Source organism: Pseudochaenichthys georgianus, chromosome 19 (genome assembly GCF_902827115.2).
Source record: "Pseudochaenichthys georgianus chromosome 19, fPseGeo1.2, whole genome shotgun sequence".
In the NCBI taxonomy this organism is placed as follows: Eukaryota; Metazoa; Chordata; class Actinopteri; order Perciformes; family Channichthyidae; genus Pseudochaenichthys; species Pseudochaenichthys georgianus.
The window spans coordinates 16,572,935-16,596,616 of record NC_047521.1 but is presented as its reverse complement, the minus strand read 5'-3'; the positions used below and the strand labels follow the sequence as shown (position 1 = coordinate 16,596,616).

Sequence of the window (23,682 nt, the reverse complement as noted above, 5' to 3'; positions counted from 1 at the left end):
TCACTCTTTGTTGTAGTGGGTCTTGATATTTCCTGTGTTCTTGTTTCAGGTGTGTCTGAGTGTATCATCATGGGGATCCCAATGAACATCGGAACAGGACTGTTCAAACTGCTCCACAAGGCTGAGAAGGATCCCTCTCCAGTCAAAAGGCCTCTCCTCTTTGACAATGCAGACTTCCATATACCGCTGATCACATAGCAGTGTGGGAAGAAGCAGCAAAGATGTTTTGAAGTTGTTTGTCCCCCCCCCCCTCCTGCTGTCTAAAGACATCTTGAGATTATCTTCAGCAAATACAGAAGTGCCTGGCAAAGAATTTGACATTTCCTCTGTGGAGATCTTCAGAAAATATGATTATGAAGTCTCTTTTGAGGGGAAGGATATTGTCTAGGTTGCCACAGACTGTGAGGAGTCAGCATTGCATTTACACAACACATGTGTAAGCATGTAAGAGTTAGTGAAATTGCTTCTTTCAGTTAACTGTGGATTTGATGTAACTTTTTGGCTTTCTTTACTTGTGTGTTTCCTGTGTTTAAGATGTTATGAAAATCACATGATCTTTCAATGTAATGCCTCTGAACAAGTGTGCAGCAGACAAAGTGTACCTCTTAATCATAAAGAAGATTTGGTCTCTTCTGGTTTGGCATTTATGTTGGCATTGTATAATAAAATGCTTGTTTTCAGAGATATAACCTTACAGGTTTCCTTTTCTAAAAAACTAATATTTTTCACAGAATATTCGATAGGCAGCAGTTCATTGGAGTATACATGTTTCATCCTGTGTGAATCCAAGTAATTAAATGTATATAATCCAATAAAATAAACAGAATCATGGGAAAGTATTTTTATTTGTGGATCAAGTGATCAGGAATAGTTGTTTCAATCCATTTCGGAAGCTGGTAACATAACGTTTCAAGACACTGTTGTAACCCTGTAAGGTTCGGTGAGGTCAGATCAGTACCGGACATTTAGTCAATGTTTGTTTACAAAGTTTCAAATATAAAACAAGATTTATTTATTTGTATGTCTGAAATATATAGTAGTAAAAGTATAGTATTTCGGAAAAAAGTTTATAGTATGTGTAAAAAAAAAAATCATGTTACAGTATGCTGAACATTTCAGGGAAATCTAGCCTAGTATATCGGGGGGAAAAGTAATGGTATACTATTTCAAAATATCAGCAAAAATATTGTCTTGTAGTATGTTGAAATGTCACAAATACAATTCAAAATACTAATTGCCCCAGGGAATGCCTTGGTTTATTAAACAGTGAAACATTAGGGTTCACCCCCTCCCTACTCAAGTCATGTTCATAGTCCTTTATTTAAAATAAATATAATATTAAAATACCCCTTTTTTATTTATGCCGCAAAGAAAGAAACAAGTTAGAATAAGTCATCTAATAAATTAGTTTCTTGCATAAGAGACGGAGCACACGGTATAAAATGCCACTGACACAGTTGTTCAAGGACTTGTGTGACACAAGCCAATAACTAAAGCTACTAGCATTCTAGTCTAGCGATCTGCATTTAAAAACAAAGCGACAGCTTTAATAAGACGATCTGCATAGAGCCCTGTATAGAAGCTAAAAGCCAAGCTGTTGTTACCAAACAAATCATCACAGGACGTGTAGCTAACTTTGAAGACACACCAAAGTGATAACATTCACTTAAGTTACATTTATATATCAACAATACAAAAGTATTCCACAGCACCATTGAGCAAACAACATAAAAACGAATTGTGTCCCTTGTGTGTGTAATGCCACAATCCTTTCAGGGCATATTATTTATGCTTTGTGTTTGAATGTGTTCAAAAAGATTGTATAAACTGATAGGAGATTCTGATCAAATTAAATACGTGTCATATAAGGTTGCACAATTTCAATCCACATATAAATACATCTGTTTTATTCTCCAGTTAACTATAAAACGTTATGGCTGACTAAATCCTTAATGGTGATTAAGGGGCACATTTTAAAGAGAACTGTACAAGGGCTGTGTATTCAGGGCAGTCTATTGACCCCAACTGCTCATATAGGAGAACATTACATTACATTAAATTATAAATTGTTCAACTGAAAGATAAGTGAGAGCAGTGTCTCTGATCATCCTGCACGGCTAAAAGGCATATGGCTCAGTGAGTGTGCTTTATTTGCCGTTTTCTCACACAGTTCCCTGTGTACCATAACATGGGATAACATTGTGGTTCCCTCCAACATATCACTGAATACGTTCCCACTAAGAGGGGATGAATTTCTTGCAGACATTAAACATTTATCTCCATTTAGAAAAAAAAAGACAATTTCATTGTCGACCGCTGGTACGGATGGCTCCAAGGACAGTCCTCTTTATCGCAAAAATGCTGTCATTAGTATTCCTTCCTGCTTTTTCTCCACCACAACAAAAAGAATATTCTATTGCCTCTTGCACCTTTCCCAAGCTATTGGACTTGTTTGGGTCTTCGAACCACAACTGTGAGGCATGAAACCACATCTGACTCATCCCCAGCTGGTTGATTTACAGCCAACAGGATGGTTGGTGTTCAACGGTCGCTCACCAGAACTTTGAGCCAGTTCTCATTTGACTTCAGAGGAGCCATTTGCCGGGAGATCTGTTTGGATGGTAGAGATCTTTTCCCCGATTATTTCCATCAAGCTCTCTCGAAGAGAAGAACTTGAAGGTCCTTTCGCTGCCAAGTTCTGCTTGGAGCCCTCGCCTTCATCTGTCCTCAGGAAGGCTTCTCTGCTCTGAGGTTTGATGAACTGCACGGTCAGTTTGGGCGCCACCGCTGCGATCTGCTGGTCAGGCTTCCTGATGCAGTGGGACAGGGTGGAGACGCAGCTCTTCTTGAAGTTCTCGTTCATGAAGGCGTACACGATGGGGTTGTTGAAGCTGTTGAAGAACCCCATGGCCTGAACGATGGCGAGTATCATACTGACTGTAACTCCATCATATTTGTTCTCCAAGTCATCTGGTGAATGAAACACAGACATGGTTGAACACAAACTGTAAAGCTTCACAGACAGATAGGATTTGCATTTAAAGGTCCCCTATTATACTGTTTGTCATCAATATATTATAGGTCTCAGGTATATACAAACATGTCTCTGAAGTGTTTGGTATTTGGAGCCAAACACTTCAGAGACATGTTTGTATATACCTGAGACCTCTGATGCGGCTTTCACACCAGCGCTTTTCAGTTTCTAGCTCCGAGCGGGAGCTTTTCTGGTTCAGCTCCAGTTTCCCTTTTCAGCTCCCGCTCTGTGCACACCGCCCACTGGCGCCCCAGAGCTGCCCTTGCTGCGTCATGACGTCACCGTTTACATCGCTGATTTGCCCCCCAACGGCAGCTCACAACAACAACTGCGTCGGGTCGATGATCGTGTTGCTTTTAATCACACGAAGCCAGAATAAATTGAATAACGACTTCTCCAACCTTATACTTTGCTCCAGAGTGCCGTGGTTCATTGTTTATTAATGTGTTTCTGCAGCATTTACCGACCGCTGCAGTGCTGCTCTTCCACAGGAGTTTATTCTCCCGTTAGCTCCCGGTTAGCTCACACTGCAGCGGCCGCTCTAAAGTATTCACTGTCCGACTCACACAAGCAGCTGATGCATATCCCCAGTTCCCCTTAGCCTAAGTGAATGTGTGTCAGTCTGAATTGACACTGTTTGGTATCACAACGCTGTTATGAAAGTTTCTCTGGTATAAAACGGGAGATGTTAGCATAGCAACCGAAGCTAAACTGACTACTTGCATCCGATAGCTGCAATAATACAAAACAACACGTCTGCCTCTCTCCACAATGATCGATAACAGCGAACGGATGGTCAAAGTAAGGCACAAATAAACAGAATCACACGAAGCCTGGTTAGTGTTGCCTGACTTTATAAAGTGTGTTTATAGGCACTACTGCTTGTAGGCAGGCATAACAGTCGACCCATGGGAGGTGGGTTTAGTTTCCTGCACGCCTCGACGTAAGAGAAACGTAAGCGACGTCACCTCTTAGCTCCAAAGCTCTTGCCTCTGGACCGACAATTTTTTGGAGCTGGAAATGAAGCGGATTCCGGAGCTAAGAGCCGGCGCAGCTCCGGTGTGAACTGGAAAACCCAGCGCTTTTCAGGCTCTAGCTCAGAGCCGGAGCTGAAAAGGCGCTGGTGTGAAAGGGGCATGAGAGATATTTGGTTAAAAAGAACACAATGGTGCTCTAGGAGGAGATTCAGGTGATAAGGCGGTTACCTTGGTTGCTGAATGGTTACACAAGCCAAAACATCATTATGACATCATAAAGTGGCCAAAATCTGATCAGCTCATTTTCAGACAGGTTTTTATATAAATGGATCAGGACAAAAAGTGAGCGAATCTTTTTTCCTGAAACGTTCAGAATCTCTTTGCACAGAGGGGACACATGTTGATGTAGAAGAGACATGAAGAAGTGTATTTTGCATAATAGGTGACCGTTAAGCAATTGTTGTTCCTATTTCCTTTTCACATTGAAACGTCCTACTCACTGTATTCAAACAACATGTGGACCGTGTGGAATGGGGCCCAGCAAATGGTGAAAAGCAGGACGATGGTGATCATCATTTTGACCGCTCGTTTCTTTTTCCTGCAGAAAATCACAGCAGACATGTTGACTTGTTACAGCAAGAAATAATTGAAGTAAAATGACTTACACCTATAACAGCACTCTTCCGTTAAAATGCGCCACTGATCAGCATGTAAAATGTAAGGACCCTGGCACCTGAATAACCCGCAGCAATCTCTAAATGACACCCATTCATATATGCAATTTCTTTTTCATTTTTCATTTCAGATAATGTTCTACAACATTGGAAAGTCCATATCCGATGTTTATGCCTCTGAGGTTCCAATTGTCCACATCATGTTGAGTCTTCAAAGTAAAAAAAGCAGAAATGTAACGTGAACATACATAACTTTCAATTGTTAAACTTCCAGCAAAGAAGCAAAACACGTTTTGAGTTAAAAGTGGACTTTAATTACAAACCACATTTGCTGTTTTGAGTTGTAGCATTTAATTAAGTATCTGGCATTAGCAGTATAGGGAATACATCAAGATACAACCACAGCTTTTCTTAATAGGTAATGTGCTTTAATGGCAAGATGCTGTGTATGTGTGTGTTGCCCTTTACCTGTTGACATTAACGTGCTAACATGTGACATTTTAAATCCCTGTTTGTCTATCCAGAACATTCCCATCATTAAAATTGGTTCCAACAGTCTAAAACTAAAGATGTTCACTCTACACTTACACTTAGTAGAACATTATAAAGTAGCAATGGATGTACAGAGTGTCCGTGTTTGACTTTCTTCTTCTTCCCTAAACATAACCATCATTTATTCAGCATCATCACAATCTTTCCCTACTTCAAGTTTCTGTAGACTGACAAGTTAGAAGGACTTTTGGTAACAATTTAAACTCCAATCGATCCACCTTGACAATTTAGCTCCTTCTTGATTTACTACTGGATGTAAACATTAGTTGGTAAAAAACCCACAACATATATATTTTCCTTAACATCCAAAAGAACCCCAGGCATGCCCATTCAATAAACTGTCTTTACCAGAGCCACAGACAGATACTCTTTGTAGCATTCTCCGCTTTTAAGGCTAATGATCTTTTTTGACCTTAATCTATTGAATCACCTGTGTGTACCTCCAACCCAGTCTCATAAAAAAACGTGTAATAACTACGTTGGTCCACAACGTAGGACGTAGTATTTCTACAAAAACGCCTCTGAAATTGTAGGATCCCTACGTTTTTTTTCACCATTCATTCCAATGGCTGGCGTCTATGTCACGTGATCTTCACATTTCTCCCTGCAGAAAAAAAAAACATGGCCGACATTCGTTTTATTCTCGGTGGAAAATGCCTATTTTAAGGTTAGTTTGGCCATTAAAATGCGTTTTGATGTCATTTGATGCGAGAAATATGAGTTGTTATTTCAGATTATGTGTGCAGTGGATGTACATGATCTTTAGTTTGCTAGTTATTACGAAGATTACTTCAAGAAATTGTGTCTATACAACGTTTTCATTGTTACCAAGGTGGTTGCTAGGGACGCTGCTGTCAATATTATTTCTGTTATGTTGTGTAACTGTTTAATGGTGTTATCTTTATTGCTACCCCCTTCCCCGTCAATGTATAGTGTTGGTCCACAGCGCAAACGTATTAGTTTAACAAAATCCGCATCTAAAATTGTGGCATAGTGTGGTGCCGAGAGATGGGAGTCGGAGGCTAGACTTTTATTTAGCATCTCAAAAGGTCAAAACACATGTAAACAGCTTCATGCCCGGGAAGCGAAGACCGGCGGAGACAGGAAGTCCGGCTCACTAAAATGTCCGTGCAGAACAATACCCTAACCCAGGGGTCTGCAACCTTTTTGACCAAAAGAGCCATTTCGCTCCTTTTTCCCAAAAAATGTTTTGTCTGGAGCCGCAAAACATATTTCATAGTTTTTTATTCTTATATCTGACAAAAACTACAGGTTTTTTTGCATTTATTAGGCTATTTATTACATGATAGAAAACTGTTAACCTCTAATAAGAAACAAAGAACTTTTATAAGGAGAATTAAAAATAATACACAGGCCTACTTTAAAATAAATTAAACACAGCACTTGGGGAGTCCTCTGCACATTTGAAGGGGAAAAAAGTATTATTAAATGGGCCCACTTTGAAATAAATAAAACATATATCTGCACCCTAAAAAGAGTTAAAGATAAGAATGGAGAAACCAGCTCGAGTGCGCTAGAATTTGAAAGTACACAACCGGAAAAAATATGCCTCTTCCTTCAGACTTTCTTACAGAGTCCCTCCTCCAACACACACGAACGCGCACATGACCAATGAGGGCACGATATAAATTTGTGCCCAGATGGAAGGCTGACAGGTAGGTAGGCCATCCAGTTATTTTAGCCGGGCCGGCTCAGATGATTGGTCGTGCTTTTTACAGCGCTACGGCTTCCAGAGATTCATTTTTGTATGTATTTATTGTCAAAGCATTTAATATATTCATTGCTATCGGGACGTTAAGAGCATTCCATGGAATATAGCAAAAAGTGTTTTCTGAAATAAATTACATACCCCATTGAATTATGACTGAAGATCGTCAGCTGTCTTCCTCTCCCTCGTAAAGGCTGCACCACCGTTGACAACTTCTCTCTACATATCAAACATCCCGGTAAACCAGCATTGTTTGCTGTGAAAGCATACAACTCTGTCCACGCAGAATTAAATCCTGTGTTACTCCGGTACATTTCTCTGATTTGTCCATAGCTCGCTCATCGAGCCGGGGGTCAGGTTATTCCTCCAAGAAAAGGCGCTCGCGCGGGACCGGAGCAGGATGTGACGCATTATTTTAGTTGACCTAATTAAAACCGTTTTGTTTTTTATTTATGTGTCACAGTATCACCTCAAAATACAACATACGAAACATTTTCAACCATGCAACAAAATATAAATAGTCCTACAAATACTTTTATTTTATTTCCTTCTTATTTGTGTCTAAGCTCAAGGGAGCCAGAGCAGAGGGCTTAAAGGGCCGCATGCGGCCCGTGGGCCGCGGGTTGCCGACCCCTGCCCTAACCCATAGATCCGTGGGTGAATAATGTCAATCACCACAATAGATACGTTATTTCCCCTGTGCAATTCTCAATTTACTCAACAATAACACATAATTATCCTTGTGTTTATTTATTTGTTTGATTAATAAACACAAGTTGGAGTCCGTCAGGACCGAGGGTCTGAGCAGCTCATTTGCTTTACAGAATATTACACCCGGAAGTAAGTATTGTCTCCGCTTCGCTTGACAAACCCCGTGATAGTCCTCAAGCTCTGTGATTGGAGAGTGTGCAGAGCGTCGAACAGGGATGGAACCACGGCAGACTGTCCAAAACTGGATTTGAACGGGTCCACCGCGTCCCCCCCCTCCCCCACCCTGTCCCCAGAACTACACATGCTGGCTATTGTGTTTCGCAACATGTTCTCTATCTATGGCACGTCTCTACTGGGAATTGTAGTTTTAAAAGACGTTTTCATATTTCCCATAATAAGAAGTTGCCAGTATTAAACTGTGTACATCCCTGGAGGTTTAGGGGATTGGAAACACTCAAATTTAAAACATATAATTAATAAATGGGTGAAAATTGCTTGTGCCCATAATGGGCAGCATTAATATATATACCCACACGACAGCTAAGGTCAGAAGAGCTTTATTTAACAGCTGGTCTTATGTCTGTGACCCCTCCTGTTGTTCATTGATAAGCCTGAAACATGCACTTGTCAAGGTTCAGAGGCACATTGTGCAAATATGGCAGTAGCCATCAATCATCTTAAGATAAGATGTACTTTATTGATCCCAAGTTGGAAACATTTGCGTTACATCAGCATGTGTATAGTTGTAAATATGCAGTGGTGTTTATTTGTAAATCATTTAGTATAATCACACAAATTCTGTGTTTTATATTTAATAATTCTGTGTTCTTTATTTATTGATTGTTCAATACCTGACAAGTCCGGAGATGAAAAACTTGGGTCACAGGTTCCTCAACAGTGCATCACAAGACATCTTTCAATATTTGTGTACCTCCACCATTAAATTGTCATATTCTGCACATTTCTTATACTATCTACATACATCTTATAAGAGTATAATACATATGTATAATATCAGTTAAAATAAGTGCTTCAACATAGTTAACATTGCTGGAGGTATACACAAAGTTTTACATTCATTGCATAACTACACCGTTTGTGTATGATATGTCAATAAACCTTAGAAAATCTTGAAATCTTAAAAGGGATGTGCAAAATAGTCATTATATACAGTCTTTAATTAACTATTAGTAGAGAATAACGAGTAATGAACATTCTTTATAGGGATTCTATTAATATCTAATAATAAAAATAATGAAATTCAATAACATGCTTTAACCACTAGGTGCCCCTTTATATCAGCTGTGCACCTTTATGGTATAAATACAGCCGATCTACCAATTGGATCAAATATAAAAGTCAGCCGAATTAGTGTTGATACTGCAAGGAGACGTATTGTGTGAAAAGAAATGTAAGATGTTGTTTAATGGCTGATATATTTATGATCCACGTCACGTTTCCAGTGTAGGCGGCAGTTCCTCATGTTTGTCTAGAAGTCTTCTCATCAGGGCTCTATAAATACAGAACTACGGCAGATATGTAAAATTTAATGCAGCCGAACCGTGTATTACAATGCCGTTATGTGATGACTTTCAAAGAGAAAAGCAAGCACACTCGGAATAAAGTGTTTTCGGTCTGTTTCCGGTATTTGTTAATGACGATGTGATGTGAGATGTGAGACTGGAATTGCACAGGGGAAAATAACGTTTCTGCACCATTTTAGATGCGGATTTTGTTAAACTAATACGTTTGCGCTGTGGAACAACACTATACTTTGACGGGGAATGGGGTAGCAATAAAGATAACACCATTAAACAGTTACACAACATAACAGAAATAATATCGATAGCAGCGTCCCTAGCAACCACCTTGGTAACAATGAAAACGTTGTATAGACACCATTTCCTGAAGTAATCTTCGTAATAACTAGCAAACTAAAGATTATGTACATCCACTGTACACATAATCTGAAATAACAACTCATATTTCTCGCATCAAATTACATCAAAACGCATTTTAATGGCCAAAGTAACTTTAAATAGGCCTTTTACACCGAGAATAAAACGAAGTTCGGCCATGTTTTCTTTTTCTGCAGGGAGAAATGTGAAGATCACGTGACATAGACGCCAGCCATTGGAATGAATGGTGAAAAAAAACGTAGGGATCCTACAATTTCAGAGGCGTTTTTGTAGAAATACTACGTCCTACGTTGTGGACCAACGTAGTTATTACACGTTTTTTTGTGAGACTGGGTTGGTACCTCTGGGAAAATCACAGCATCGATTTCACAACCTCAAACTGCATTAGGACAGAGGATAAATGGCTGTCATATATATATAAGCACTTTTAGCACCAGGAAAAGCGCTTTATAAATGTAATGTATTATTATTATTATTGTTATTATTATTATTATATATAAATAATGAACATAAGTAGCTTTCTTAAAACTTTCCAGAGCAGAATTGTTTTCCTTCTAATTGCTGAAAAATGAACCAAACCATAGCGTGAACTTTCTACGGTGTTCCTCAAGGTCTAAGTGTATTATTTTGTATCTTTTGGAGGAATTTATGACAATTTTAACCAATTTTTGAGTGGTTTAAAATGGTTAAATATCAGCAACAAATTGAATGAACAAAAAGATGCTTGTAAACTTAAATACTAAGATATATTACAGGTACAGCATGGGAATAGCCATCAATGTACCCTTTGGGGTGTCTATATCAAAATAATATCCGGCGTACTATACATAACCCTGCTTCTAACACGGCTACTTACTAAAGAAACTATTATTTTGACTCCTTTAATGCTCGGAGCCCAGATGCTCCTCTGGCTGCCATCACATCTCACAGCCTGCCGGGTCACAGACATTCCCAGCCTGTGAAGACTGAGACAGCTGTGCTCCACGCTGTCATTTGTGTTTCACATTGGAAGCCAGACAGCCTGGCCCCATAGAGAACCACCCTCATTGTCTGTTCAGGAGCTGTTGGTTTATTTTTAGTAGCTGGAGGTAAACAGCTTTAGTGTCAGGAGGGCAAAGGGATAAAAAAACCTTTTAAAAAGGGCAACAGATCAGTTAACCTTTTACTTCATGCCTGACGCCTTCAACCATGGGAATTTCTTCCTCTTCTGCTTTTTTCAGTGCTGTTCTTATTCTGTTAATCTTTCATTTACTGGGTGCAATTTTTCCTTTAACCCTCTCTATGGTATGATGTTGCCTCTTTAAAAAAGAGGCAGGACCATAAGGAACCAATAGTAGTGTTTGAATTTGTCCCATGACTCTCTGGTGGCCAATTTGAAGACCCTGTTTGCCGCCTTTCCCACAAGGATCAGCTCAGCCATTTCTCTCCAAGAAATGTGTCTAAAAACGTCATTTCCTGCGCATTTCTTGTCTGGAAATGTTTTTATTCACAATAATAGGTGAGTAAATCTTAATTTGTAATAGTTTAATATACTTAATTTGCTAATAATGGAAACTTGTTAAAATGCAAATGTTGCTTGGAGGCAACACCGTACCATTATGGATTCACCATGATATTGGGGTATTGTGTGTTTAGGTATAAACTGTTCAAAAGCATACCATTCATCGTAGATCTCTACAATTTAACCAAGATAAATTTGATGTTAAAGCCAACCCAACGATCTCTGTGCAAAGGTGGGATAAGAAAAAGAAAGAAACATTGCAGGTTACCGGCCCAAGTGTCGTGCATGCATACAATAAAAGTATGGGAGGAGTGGATCTTCTAGACTCGCTGATTGCTCTCTACAGAACAAAGGTCAAGGAAGTGGTATCACAAGATCGTGTTGCACATGATGGATTTCACTCTGGTGAATGCGTGGCTCTTGTACCACAGGGAGTGCAAGGACTGCGGCATCCCCAAGAAAGAAATGTACAGCCTGCTGAAATTCAAAGCTGAAGTTGCAAGTTGTCTTTGCAACGAGAGGAAAGTCTTGAAAAAGAGGGGGAGACCATCTCATAATGTTGACAGAGACCTGCCTGAGAAGAAGGCTAGCACAGAGGTTCTTCCTCATCAGTGCCATCAACACCTGTGCGTCAAGACCACACTGACCATTGGCCTGTGTGGGTGGAGAAAAAGGGCCGGTGCAAATACCCTGGCTGTAAGGGTGAAAGTGCAGTGATCAAAGTGTGTCACGTACCTGTGCTTCACTGCTGACAATAACTGCTTCATGAACTTCCACAAGCAGTGAGTCTATTTTGTGAAATGGCTCAAAAAAGTTTAATGAAAGATGCCTAGGCTCTTCGCGTATTTATTCCTGAAGGTTGTTTCACAATGGTACAATGTGGCCTGCAGGCAACATTCAGACATGTAATCTTGTTAAAATATAAAAAATAACGATTTTCACATTTGAATTGGCATGCAATTTAACCTGTTGAGGCTATTTAGTATTTTCCATGTGTTTTTAAATAAATGTTGTTCAAATTTGAAACAATAACTCTCTTTTTTCATAACTTACCATTATGGTACAGTGTTGCCTCAAGGCAACGCACCCCAAAAAGTACCCCCAAATAATTATTTATTTAAAATGTCTTTAGATTATGTTTATTTGGTCTATGACAAAAAAACACTCCACATTTTTTTTCACCAAATGGCATCATAGTGCGTACCATAGAGGGTTCATGAATCCAAACAGTCATGCTCTCCATGTATTAAAGTTCAGGTTTGAAAAAAAAAAACCTGAAACTGCTTTTTGGGGTATGGTACGATATGATTGGACGTGGTCCTTCAGAGTCTATGGTCAGAGCATCCATAGCAACGGTCTGTTATACATAGTACTGTACAATGTCCGAATTGACCATTTTGAATTGAGTATTCAACAGTCTTAAAATAATAATTCCATAATTTCCTCTGAGCTCTTTTACACTCAAAATAGTCCGACATTTGAATAACCAAAAGTACAATGTTTTTAACTTAACACCCACCTTGTGATCTTAACCATCTCCCTGTGGTTCATGGTGTTGAGGACGGAGGAATCGCCGACCCTCTTGCGGATCCACAATTTGATGCCAATACGCGTGTAGAGGAAAAGCATGGCCGCCAACGGGAGCAGGAACAGCGCTACCATGATGAAGGTGGTGTACACCTGCCTGTGAGTGTGAGAGCGCCAACTCTCCTGACAGCACACGTGGTAGTGATCATACAGGAAGTCGTACTTCACCTTTGAGACAGAGTAAGAAAGGCTGTTAGTCCTGGAGGAATGAGTGAGGCAGATAGAGTTGATCTGACTGACAGGGTGGTATGTAGGTGGTAACTCTTAGATTGCTGTTTTACATTTGTATTTACATATTCATTTTCTTACAGTTTTTCACACCATCATTTTTCAATTTTGAAGTGCCCAATTCTCTACTGACAGCAGTCACTGCTATCCTCCAGCTGTCCTGAGCAGAGCAGCTGAAAACCTTTTTATTGAAGGGACTTTGATCGGCTTCCCTAAGGTATTAAGGTATTATTTCTACTGACAGAATAGGGGCAGAGCTTTGTTGCTCTTCCCCTGTCACTGAATAATATAATAAGAACAATACCTCATAAACCCAGTGCAGAAATCAAAACACTAGTTCTCAAATTTTGAAACTTTTATATTATCAACGTAATATTCCTACTCTATCCTTTTTGAGAATAAGATAATATGTATCATTATTGACTTAAAATAAGATAAATCAAAGTAAAAATGGAAAGACCCCATTCTAGCATGTCCTTGTTTAATATCCCTATAGACTATCATATAAGAACTTGTGATATTACACGACTGATGTACACAACTTTAGTTTAGTCAAATTAATCATACCATATAATAAAAAGAAATATTTAGTAGCTACTCAACTATGAGTTTCTAATATTTTCTTAATCGGTTTGATATTATTTTGGCAGTCAATTTGCGTGTAATGTCCAGTCGGATAATAATCCAGATGATGCTTCTGCAGAGAAGCTGCAAGAAGTTGGCAGAACAATCCTAAACACCCACATAAGGATCATCCCACTGTACTGACCTTTACTACTGTTTTAACCTCGAGAAACAAGAGAACATGCATGGAAATAATTCAGACAGATATCACTTTAGTACCAAGGAGTGCCCAAGCTAAAATTCTGAATAAATCAATAAACAAAGTTTCACTGGGCAAAACTAACAATTACGAATTAAACTTCCACCCGAAAGTTAAATAACGGTGAAGGGTGCAGGTCACGGGCGGATACAGCTCCCACTGCATGTTAATACATCTTTTCATGTACGGTATTCATTTTATGCCTGAAAGATTAGAGCAGTTAGTGTTTTAAATGAGTAAAAAACTGCAGCTCAGCTTAAAAAGTTAATCACAATCAATTGGTGTCTTTTTTTTATGTTTTTTGGTCTGCATAAGTAATGCTTCCCAGAAGCAAAGCATCTGTGGCGCTGGAGAGGACAGTCATCATGATTGCTGTTCTTTTTGCCATTTTTTCTTTTAAAATACAAAGGAATTGGTTACATTTGATAGATTGCTTTGAGTGCCACCCACTTACCTCTAGCTGTTGCACAAACAGCATTGGTGAACCCACAATTACTGAAGCGAGCCAAACCAGTCCTGTGGGATACAGAAAAATAAAACATTTGGAAATAGATATACATATACATTTTTTTTCCAATATTTCAACATGTTGATACTGTGAGGCAGGGGTGCCCACACATTTTTGGCTGGTGAGCTACTTTTGAAATGACCAGCTCACCGAGGTCTACCAACCAAAAATAAAATCCCAAATTGCAAGGGTTGCTGAAAAACACGTTTTATTTATACATGGGATAACTACAATAGGGCTGCAACAAACGACTCATTTGATAATCGATTAATCTATCGATTAATGAAACGATTAATCGACTATTACTGTATGCCTTGCACAATTTCTCAAACACTCTTATTTAGCCATCAACTTTTAGATTTAGCTTGAGGTTGTTTTAGGCATGTGGAAACTAACAATGAAGACAATAAAGATGAATAGGCCTACTTGATTCAAAAATACATATATTATTAACTAAACAAATTGTAAACAAAATTAACTTTTTATTTAATTTAAATAAATAATATTTCACATCAAAAGAAACAACAATGTTTTAACAAATGGTATTAAATACACTGATGACAGAACTGTAAACAGAACAGCTGAAACTTTAACAAAATAAATAACTCAGTTACCTCTAAACATTAACCCATGTTTGTATAATTGAGTTAACTCTGTGTGTTGCTGCTAGCATACATAACACCTTACGTGGAAACGTTACTCGTGGATGGGGCTACAGGGCTACTAGAAAGACAGTCGAACCCGGTGCATTTCTCCGTCTGAATGTGGAGCACTTTTGCTAAATGTTTAGACAAATTGCTCGTGTTACCGCCCTTACATGCTAAACACTCAAGGCAACGAGCATTGTCCACCTCAAGACGGGTAACATTTAACCACACCTTGGAGCGCTTCTCTCCGCCATCCCAGCCGTGTGTTGCTGCCATAGATGGTTGCTGCATGGAGCAACCAAATGTGTGTAAACTGCCCCTCCCCCCTCGCACACAGACGGGGGAGAGAGAGACGCATTTTTCTTTTTCTTTTTGCATGTTAGAAACCAGTTGGCGACACTAAGACTGCGAGATAATGTTTTTGTAGCAATAATACAAGACCTTTGTCTTTCTCAACTCGCTACTCGGAGGGAAGTCGCTGTCATATGCCTTGTGAACACTCCGATAACCACGTTACCTTTCTTTGGCAGAGCGACGCTTGCTTTACAAATAAGGCAAATAACCTTTGAATGTGACATCACAAACATGGAAGTGGTATATTTTTAGCTTTGTGCTCGGTCCCGCACTCATTTTGTTGTTTGTCTCTTGTTTGTCTCTTTAACTTAATTAGAGTTTTCCCGGTGTTGCAGTATAACTTGAGTCATGACAACTGGCGACATTCTATTATTTTCGTCATAGGAATCCGGGGCGTGTACATTGAGGACCCATTGTTGACTTACCATGTCGATCGCCTCGTTTGTCGTTTACGTTCATCATTTGCTATATCTGCCTTCCTAAGATCACTTTGATGCACATTCAGTACTCGTATGTGAGGTTGTGGGTGAGAGGTGGATATCGTGACGCTAACAGGGAGGTATCGAACATTACAAAGTAGGTGACTGTATGGATGCCTGTTCAAAATATTACAAACTTGAATAAATCATTTAAATTATATATTTGTGTCCGACTTTCATTTGTACATCATTCTTAATGTGATGTATAGTAGCTCTGATAGCTGTCCATACCTTCAGACAGCCTAAAAGTCAAACACAAGTTGTTTATTCACAGCCCGAACGCTCATCGACCTGACTGGATCACTCATGACTAATTGTGATCAGCTCCGATTAAATTGTGATATAAATGCTGTAGCTATTCTCCAGGGAGCACGTTTTTTTTATGAAATACCTGTATCCCTCTCATCACAACAAGACTCTACACTGTGCAGGAAAAACAATTACATAAATGAAAATAACCTAGATGAATGGGAATGAAACACACAAACTATATCTTCCGTGGCTATACTGATATGTCACATGTGGTAAACTACAGAAAAGTAAGTCCAGCGGGGCACAAGTTAAATACATATTATAATACAGTAGTTCTATTATGCCTTTAATCCTATACGTTTAACCCATAAGAACCCGGACCCATTTCTACTTTTGGGGAAATTAAGGGGAACGTCATTTAGACTAAATAGACCACCTAGAACACATTTCTGACAAGTAACCCCCCCTAGTGTCAAATATCTGAAATGTGACATATATGTCACATTGGGCTTTAATGGTAAAGTAACTCTTATTTATAACTTCATTAATGAGGATGATTTTTTGGTTTACATTTGTTTGAACATACTTTGAATTGAATAATAAAGAATATGTTAACTAAATATAATTGAATCAGCTAAATTAACTGAGCAGATCATAATCATATTTGTAATTGTGCATATATGTCACTCCGGGTTTACTGTGAATGTTTAGGGTTAATGTCCCGATGTGACATCAGTGTCACAGCAATATTTATGGCATTTGTTTCATATCAATTTCATCAATAAATGTTTCTACAACAGGTTATATGTAATCAGAATCAGAAAAGAGCCGAAGACAGCTTAATGTTTAACAAATGACATGTCATGTAAGCATTTTTATTCTTAAATGGTTTGAATGTTAACTTTAGCAACAAAGAACCTTTCCAAATGTAGCTAGTTCTGTCACATGTGTTAGCCTGGCGCATGGACATCTTGGACATGTTGTTATGGGAACACAAAAGCAAATGACAAGGACCATAACCCACCAGACTGTTCAGTGTGTGTCACTTAGGGACTTCATGAGATAAAAAAGGCTAAAGCTGTATAAGGAACTTTCCAGAACATTTAAAGTTCATGTGACACCTGTGTCTAAGCAATTCTGTCTGCCTTCCGTGTTGCACCATGAGGACCCACTGATATAAAATGTGTAACTGTCTAAGTTGCAACCATGCACTTTTTGGAGGGCTAAGCGCCAGCTTGACATATTTTTGGCTTCATTTATAGAAGGAAAGACAACAGTGATAGTTATGTTTCAGAATAACATTTATTGGAAATTGTTAGAACAATCTCACTGGTCACCGGCTTGAGCTTCAATCTCAGGATCCATGTATTTGTGATCAAAAGTAGGCTAATATAAAAGTAGTGTAAGTCATTACATTTCAGAGACAGTAATATTGTAATGTAACGTAGCCTATTACTTAAAAAAGACAGTAATAAGTAATGTACTGTATTACATTTTGGAAGTAACTTGCCCAACACTGCAGATGATCCAGTCATCTCGATGCTGCTTTCGGGCTGTGAATAAACAACTTGTGTTTTACTTTTAGGCTGTCTGAAGGTATGAACAGCTATCAAAGCTACTATACATCACATTAAGAACGATTGTACTTGTAACCATTGTAATTGTCTTGTTGTGATGAGAGGGATACAGGTATTTCATAAAAAAACGTGCTCCCTGGAGAATAGCTACAGCATTTATATCACAATTTAATCGGAGCTGATCACAACTCACGAGTAATCTCGATGAGCGTTCGGGCTGTGAATAAACGACTTGTGTTTTACTTTTAGGCTGTCTGAAGGTATGGACAGCTATCAGAGCTACTATACATCACATTAAGAATGATGTACAAATGAAAGTCGGACACAAATATATAATTTAAATGATTTATTCAAGTTTGCAATATGTTGAACAGGCATCCACACAGTCACCTACTTTGTAATGTTCGATACCTCCTTGTAAGCGTCACGATATCCACCTCTCACCCACAACCTCACATACGAGTACTGAATGTGCATCAAAGTGATCTTAGGAAGGCAGATATAGCAAAAGATTAACATAAACGACAAACGAGGCGATCGACGTGGTAAGTCAACAATGGGTCCTCAATGTACACGCCCCGGATTCCTATGACGAAAATAATAGAATGTCGCCAGTTGTCATGACTCAAGTTATACTGCAACACCGGGACTTGACTGATTTTGTATCGCTTCGCATTCTGGTCGCTTTTTCTGTCAATCAAGTAAACTGCTGAATTAAGTTGCAGGGAGGCCAATGGAGGAGGGATCAAACCCTGTTTTGTCTATTTTAACGGAGCTGGATTTTTTTTTTATGAATGACTCGCGATCTACCAGCATTGCCCCCGCGGTCGACGTACTGGGCACCTCTGCGGGTTCAATGAGAGCAACACATAACATTAGCCACAGCTGCTATAAGTTTAGTTCCTCTTTCATGCATGTGATACGCTGCCAATTATGTCTGAAAGAATCTTCCACATTACTTTGTTTCCAAATAGAAAACTGTGTGAGTAGACATCTTTTCAGTGTTTTATTAATAATTTATCTGAAATATAAGCCCTTAAAAAACCTTTTTTAATGATATGTTACTGTTGTAATCAAGGATTTTCAGCAGCGCTTTCCAAACTTTCTGTTGTTGTTGTGTCATTTCTTGTCTGCTGCTTCACTGCCCCCTCCTTGCCCGGGATAAAATCTAGAACAGGTTAATCCTTCTGCACTAGAGAGATGTTCTGGGTATTGTTTGGATACATTTTCCTTGCTTGTTTTTTTGGATAAAGTCTTAGCGTCTCTATTTCAAACCCCATGACAGATAGTTGGATCATCCAATTTAGCTTAGGGCATGTTGGGTTAACACACTATCTTTGAAATAATGGCAGCTTTTTTCTTACTGACAGAAAAGACTGTCTGAACACACACAACCAATCAATAAAGCACACTACGGCAGCCGTGCACACATGGAATACCTAGCATCTTGTATGCTCTTTTGGATGAGTACTGTCTCCTCATTTTCAGCGGGAAGACAATGCCCTGGTATCTCTCAATGGCAATACAAGTCATAGTGAGGATGCCTGTCACTATGGCTGTAGTCTGTACAAAGGGAACTGTCTTGCAAACCAGAACACCTGCAAGAAAGAAACAGACATGAGGTTCAGTGAAGCAGCCAAAAACATTGTGTGGTGTTGTTTGATCAGAGACTTGAGGCGAGCTCCCCCTCGATATTTTCATCTTCCTGTTGGGTCTCGATGAAATTACACAACGATCGTATCTTGAACACACATATTCAACCCAGTCTCACGGCATTTCGTGTTCACCAACACGATTTTTAATCTATTGATTCGTGTTCACCATCACGATTTGCCCCTTTTTTTCGTGTTGCACAGCACGATTTTAAAAGCAATGTATTTCTACTGGTAACGTGTTTCGTGCCTGCAGGCTGCAGCACGTCTTTTTCTCCAGTCGGGTCGTGGAAGACCGGAAGCTGTGTGGTTCATAAAAACATGTTCTTACTCAATATCAAGCCACAGTTATTGCTTTTATTTTAAATCGTATAATTTCGGACTTTTGTTGTCGTCTGTGAGGAAAATAAATGGGGCTCAGAGCCTCAGGATACTGAAATCTGTATTTTTTAAATCTTTTTTTCCTTCTAATTTGTTATTCTTTTCAAAATAACACACTGTTATTTACTCACCAATAACAAATAATTATCCTTGCTTTTATTTATTGGTTTAATTCCATAATCTCGGGCTTTTTTGGCGTCCGTCAGGAACTGAATTTCAAAATAAATATAACCGGAAACAGATGTAGGCATTTCGAGCGATTACCCAAGATCCTCAGCTATGGTTTTAAACTCGCTGATTGGATGTGTTAGCCGCAATGCATGCTGGGATTTGGTGTTTATATTATATTAAATCCGGAAAACATTTTAAAAGTATAAAATAATACTTAATTCCGAGTGCTCTTGCTTTTCTCTTTGAAAGTCATCACATAACGGCATTGTAATACACGGTTCGGCTGCATTACATATTACAGATCTGCCGTAGTTCTTTATTTAGAGAGCCCTGATGAGAAGACCTTTGGAAAAACTGGAAGAAATCCCGCCGAAACTGAATACTTGACGTGGATCATAAATATATCAACAATTAAACAACATCTTCAATTTCTCTTCTCACAATACGTCTCCTTGCAGTATCAACACTAATTCGGCTGACTTTTACATTTGATCTAATTCATAGATAGGTTATATTTACACCATAACGGTGCACAGCTGATAGAAAAGAACTGTAGTTTTCAAAGATATTACTGATTTTCTTTGAATGTAAGAATGTAAATACTGAGTCTGAAATAGTATAGCAATATGCTGTAAAATGATGTGAAAGCATGCATAAAACTATACATCTTCAGATGTTGTACATACACACTAATAATACAAAGTTATTATGGCTGTGTGCACCTTGTGTGCACCTCCTAGTGGTTAAAGCACGTTATTGAATTATTGTTTTTATGTGTTATATTTGATTAAAAAAATATTAAGAGTACATACTTTCATAGGGGAAAAGTATAAATATAGAAATATAGAATATAAAAAATCAAGAAGATACTATAAGTGATCTCTACAATAAAACAGTTTAGTGCAGGATGTACACAGATATTAATAGGAAGAGGTGCAAAACAGAAAAACGGATTAACCTTTATTTAAACATTAAATATTAAATATTAAGCCTGACAAAGTAATTAACGTCTAATATATTGCTTTCCTGCAATGTTAACTATGTTGAAGCACTTATTTTAACTGATATTATACACATTAATTATACTCTTATGTATGTAGATAGAATAAGAAATGTGCAGAATAAGACAGTTTAATGGTGGAGGTACACACATATTGATAGATGTCTTGTAATGCACTGTTGAGGAACCTGTGACCCAAGTTTTTCATTCATTGCATAACTACACCGTAGTTGTGTATGATATGTCAATAAACCTTTGAGAATCTTGAAAGGGATGTGCAAAATAGCCATAATATACAGTCTTTAATTAACTATTAGTAGAGAATAACGAGTAATGAATATACTTTATTACTTGTTTCCATTCATGTCAATTGCAGATACATGTTTAGTCTTCTCAAGCACCAACTATCAAATATCTCTCCTGATTGTTGGCACTTGACAATCACCTTACCTGAATTTTACTCAGGTGTAACTAAAGTCTGATTTAAGGGTTTTTTATATTTCACATAATTAATCAGAATCTGCAAAGTAACTCAAATAAATGCAGTGGAGTAAAAATACCAGGTTAACCTCTGAATTGTAGTGGAGTAGAATTACAAAGTAGCAATGAGCTGTCATGTGGGTAAACGGCATTAATATAATGCTGCGCATTATGGACACAAGTGATTTTCACCCATTTATTAATTATATGTTTTACATTTGATAACACCAATGTGTTTAATAATGGCAACTTCTAATTGTGGTAAAAACGAAAACGTTCAGTAGAGACGTCCCATAGAACATTTTGCGAAACACAATAGCCAGCATGTGTAGTTCTGGAGCGGTGTTCGATTCCAGTTTTGGATAGTCTGGCGTGGTTTCATTCCATTTCACACAGCTGTTTGACGCTCTGCATAACCTTACGGGAACTGTAGTCCTAAACGATAGCTGGGGATTATGGGTAGTGTAGTGTCTTCGGCCATCCTAAACTCAGAAATGTTGACAATCGCAATGATGCTCGAAATGTCCCTTATAGGCCTACGTCTGTTTCCGGTTATTTTTATTTTGAAATTCAGTTCCTGACGGACACCAAAAAAGCCCGAGATTATGGAATTAAACCAATAAATAAAAGCAAGGATAATTGTGTGTTATTGGTGAGTAAATAACAGTGTGTTATTTTGAAAAGAATAACAAATTAGAAGGAAAACAATATTTAAAAATACAGATTTCAGTATCCTGAGGCTCTGAGCCCCATTTATTTTCCTCACAGACGGCAACAAAAGTCCGAAATTATACGATCTAAAATAAAAGCAATAATTGTGGCTTGATATTGAGTAAGAACATGTTTTTATGAACCACACAGCTTCCGGTCTTCCACGACCCGACCGGAGAAAAAGACGTGCTGCAGCCTGCAGGCACGAAACACGTTACCAGTAGAAATACATTGCTTTTAAAATCGTGCTGTGCAACACGAAAAAAAGGGGCAAATCGTGATGGTGAACACGAATCAATAGATTAAAAATCGTGTTGGTGAACACGAAATGCCGTGAGACTGGGTTGACATATTTGCCTTCGATAATGAAGCTCTGAGCAGAAACCCAGGAGAAACTGTGCACTGTAGTAAGACCCACATGTTATGTCTACAGTGATTCACCTTCAACTAATTGTGAATGCATTTTAATGGGAGCACATGCTTTGAGCTGGCCTACTATTGCTATGATACGCTCAATGTCTCTAGACTTCGATAAAGGGTCCTTGTTGGTATCACATAATGCCAACTGTAAAATGTAATGACATCCAATTGAGAAAATATATTACATCTGTAATCTGATAATCCCCAGGTGTTATGAATCAAACATTTTTAGGTCAATGCTGTAGGACAAGTTTACTCCAGGTGTAACTAAAGTATTTTTTTAATTGTATTTCACATTATGAATCCAAAGCTGTAAAGTAACTAAAGGTATACAAATAAATGTAGTGGAGTAAAAGTAGGCTACATGATTTACCTCTGAATTGTAGTGGAGTAGAAGTACAAAGTAGCATAAAATGGAAGCGAGTGAATGTATTTATATATTAGTTACTTCAGTTCCCACCTGTTTGAATATATCTTCCACATCACTTACACGGTTCCTGGGCTAAATAGTCACTTGCATGGTCTGTTTTTATGTATTTCTCTTTAATCCTTGAGGACACATAATTTGTCATCTAAATCCATTATCTCCTGCTGTGGCCAGCTCCATTCCTCCAAGGGATCTGAGCCTGTGTGCGGACCAAAGCAATTAGCTCGATTTACTCAGTTTGTTTGTCGTACAGACACGCGTGCTGCTGTGTTTGGTTTCAATTCAAATCCAGCTAATTTGCGACGCAGGTGCACCATAGTTGTAAAACCTGATAGTGCATTCGACCACTTTCAATAAAGTTGATTTCCAAGAGTGGATACGCGTATTGGTCTGATGCGTCTTAATTAGGCTACTCTAATTATCATCATTGTGTTTAAAAGTGTGAAAGTTTTCCAACTTACCTCCGAACCATTCAGAGGAGATGTTCTGCAGCAAAGTGAAAGGGATGCAGAAGAAAGTGATGAGCAGGTCGCTGACCGCCAGAGAACAGATGAAAATATCCGTGGCAGTCTGGATCGCACGCTTCTTCAAAACTATGTAGATCACCAAACTATTCCCAGCCAGTGCCAGCAGGAAGATGAGCATGTACATGATCACAAAGATGGTCTTGGCGCTGTACGGTAACTCTGGGATGTAGACGAGCGGCTGGATGTTGTAAGTGTTGATAAACTCCTGGCGACTGAGGTTGTACAGCTGGAGCATCTCCTGCAACACTTCTGGAGTTATCTTGGTGGAGCCCTGCCCGGAATCTGTTGAAGATGCGGCCATTCTTAGTCTTCATCAACCCCGAGAACAACTTGCTTCAAGGCAGGAAAAAAAACACTGATG

At 38.7% G+C, this 23,682-nt stretch overlaps 2 protein-coding genes across 2 annotated transcripts in view; one reads left to right on the top strand and one right to left on the bottom strand.

The window, feature by feature from the left end:
- Positions 1-829, top strand: part of polr3a (polymerase (RNA) III (DNA directed) polypeptide A) — a 44,100-nt gene extending 43,271 nt beyond the window's left edge. The window contains 1 exon segment of the mRNA XM_034107177.2: positions 50-829. Within this exon segment, the coding sequence (XP_033963068.1) occupies positions 50-198 (149 nt within the window). The 3' untranslated portion in view covers positions 199-829.
- On the bottom strand, positions 711-23,622 carry qrfprb (pyroglutamylated RFamide peptide receptor b). The gene is made up of 6 exons (XM_034107179.2): positions 23,256-23,622; positions 18,992-19,150; positions 14,190-14,251; positions 12,617-12,852; positions 4,512-4,609; positions 711-2,970 (listed from the first exon to the last, which is right to left on the bottom strand). The coding sequence occupies exons 1-6, from the start codon at positions 23,620-23,622 to the stop codon at positions 2,576-2,578; spliced, it is 1,317 nt and encodes a 438-aa protein (XP_033963070.1). The 3' UTR covers positions 711-2,575.
- Positions 23,623-23,682: the final 60 nt, after the last annotated feature.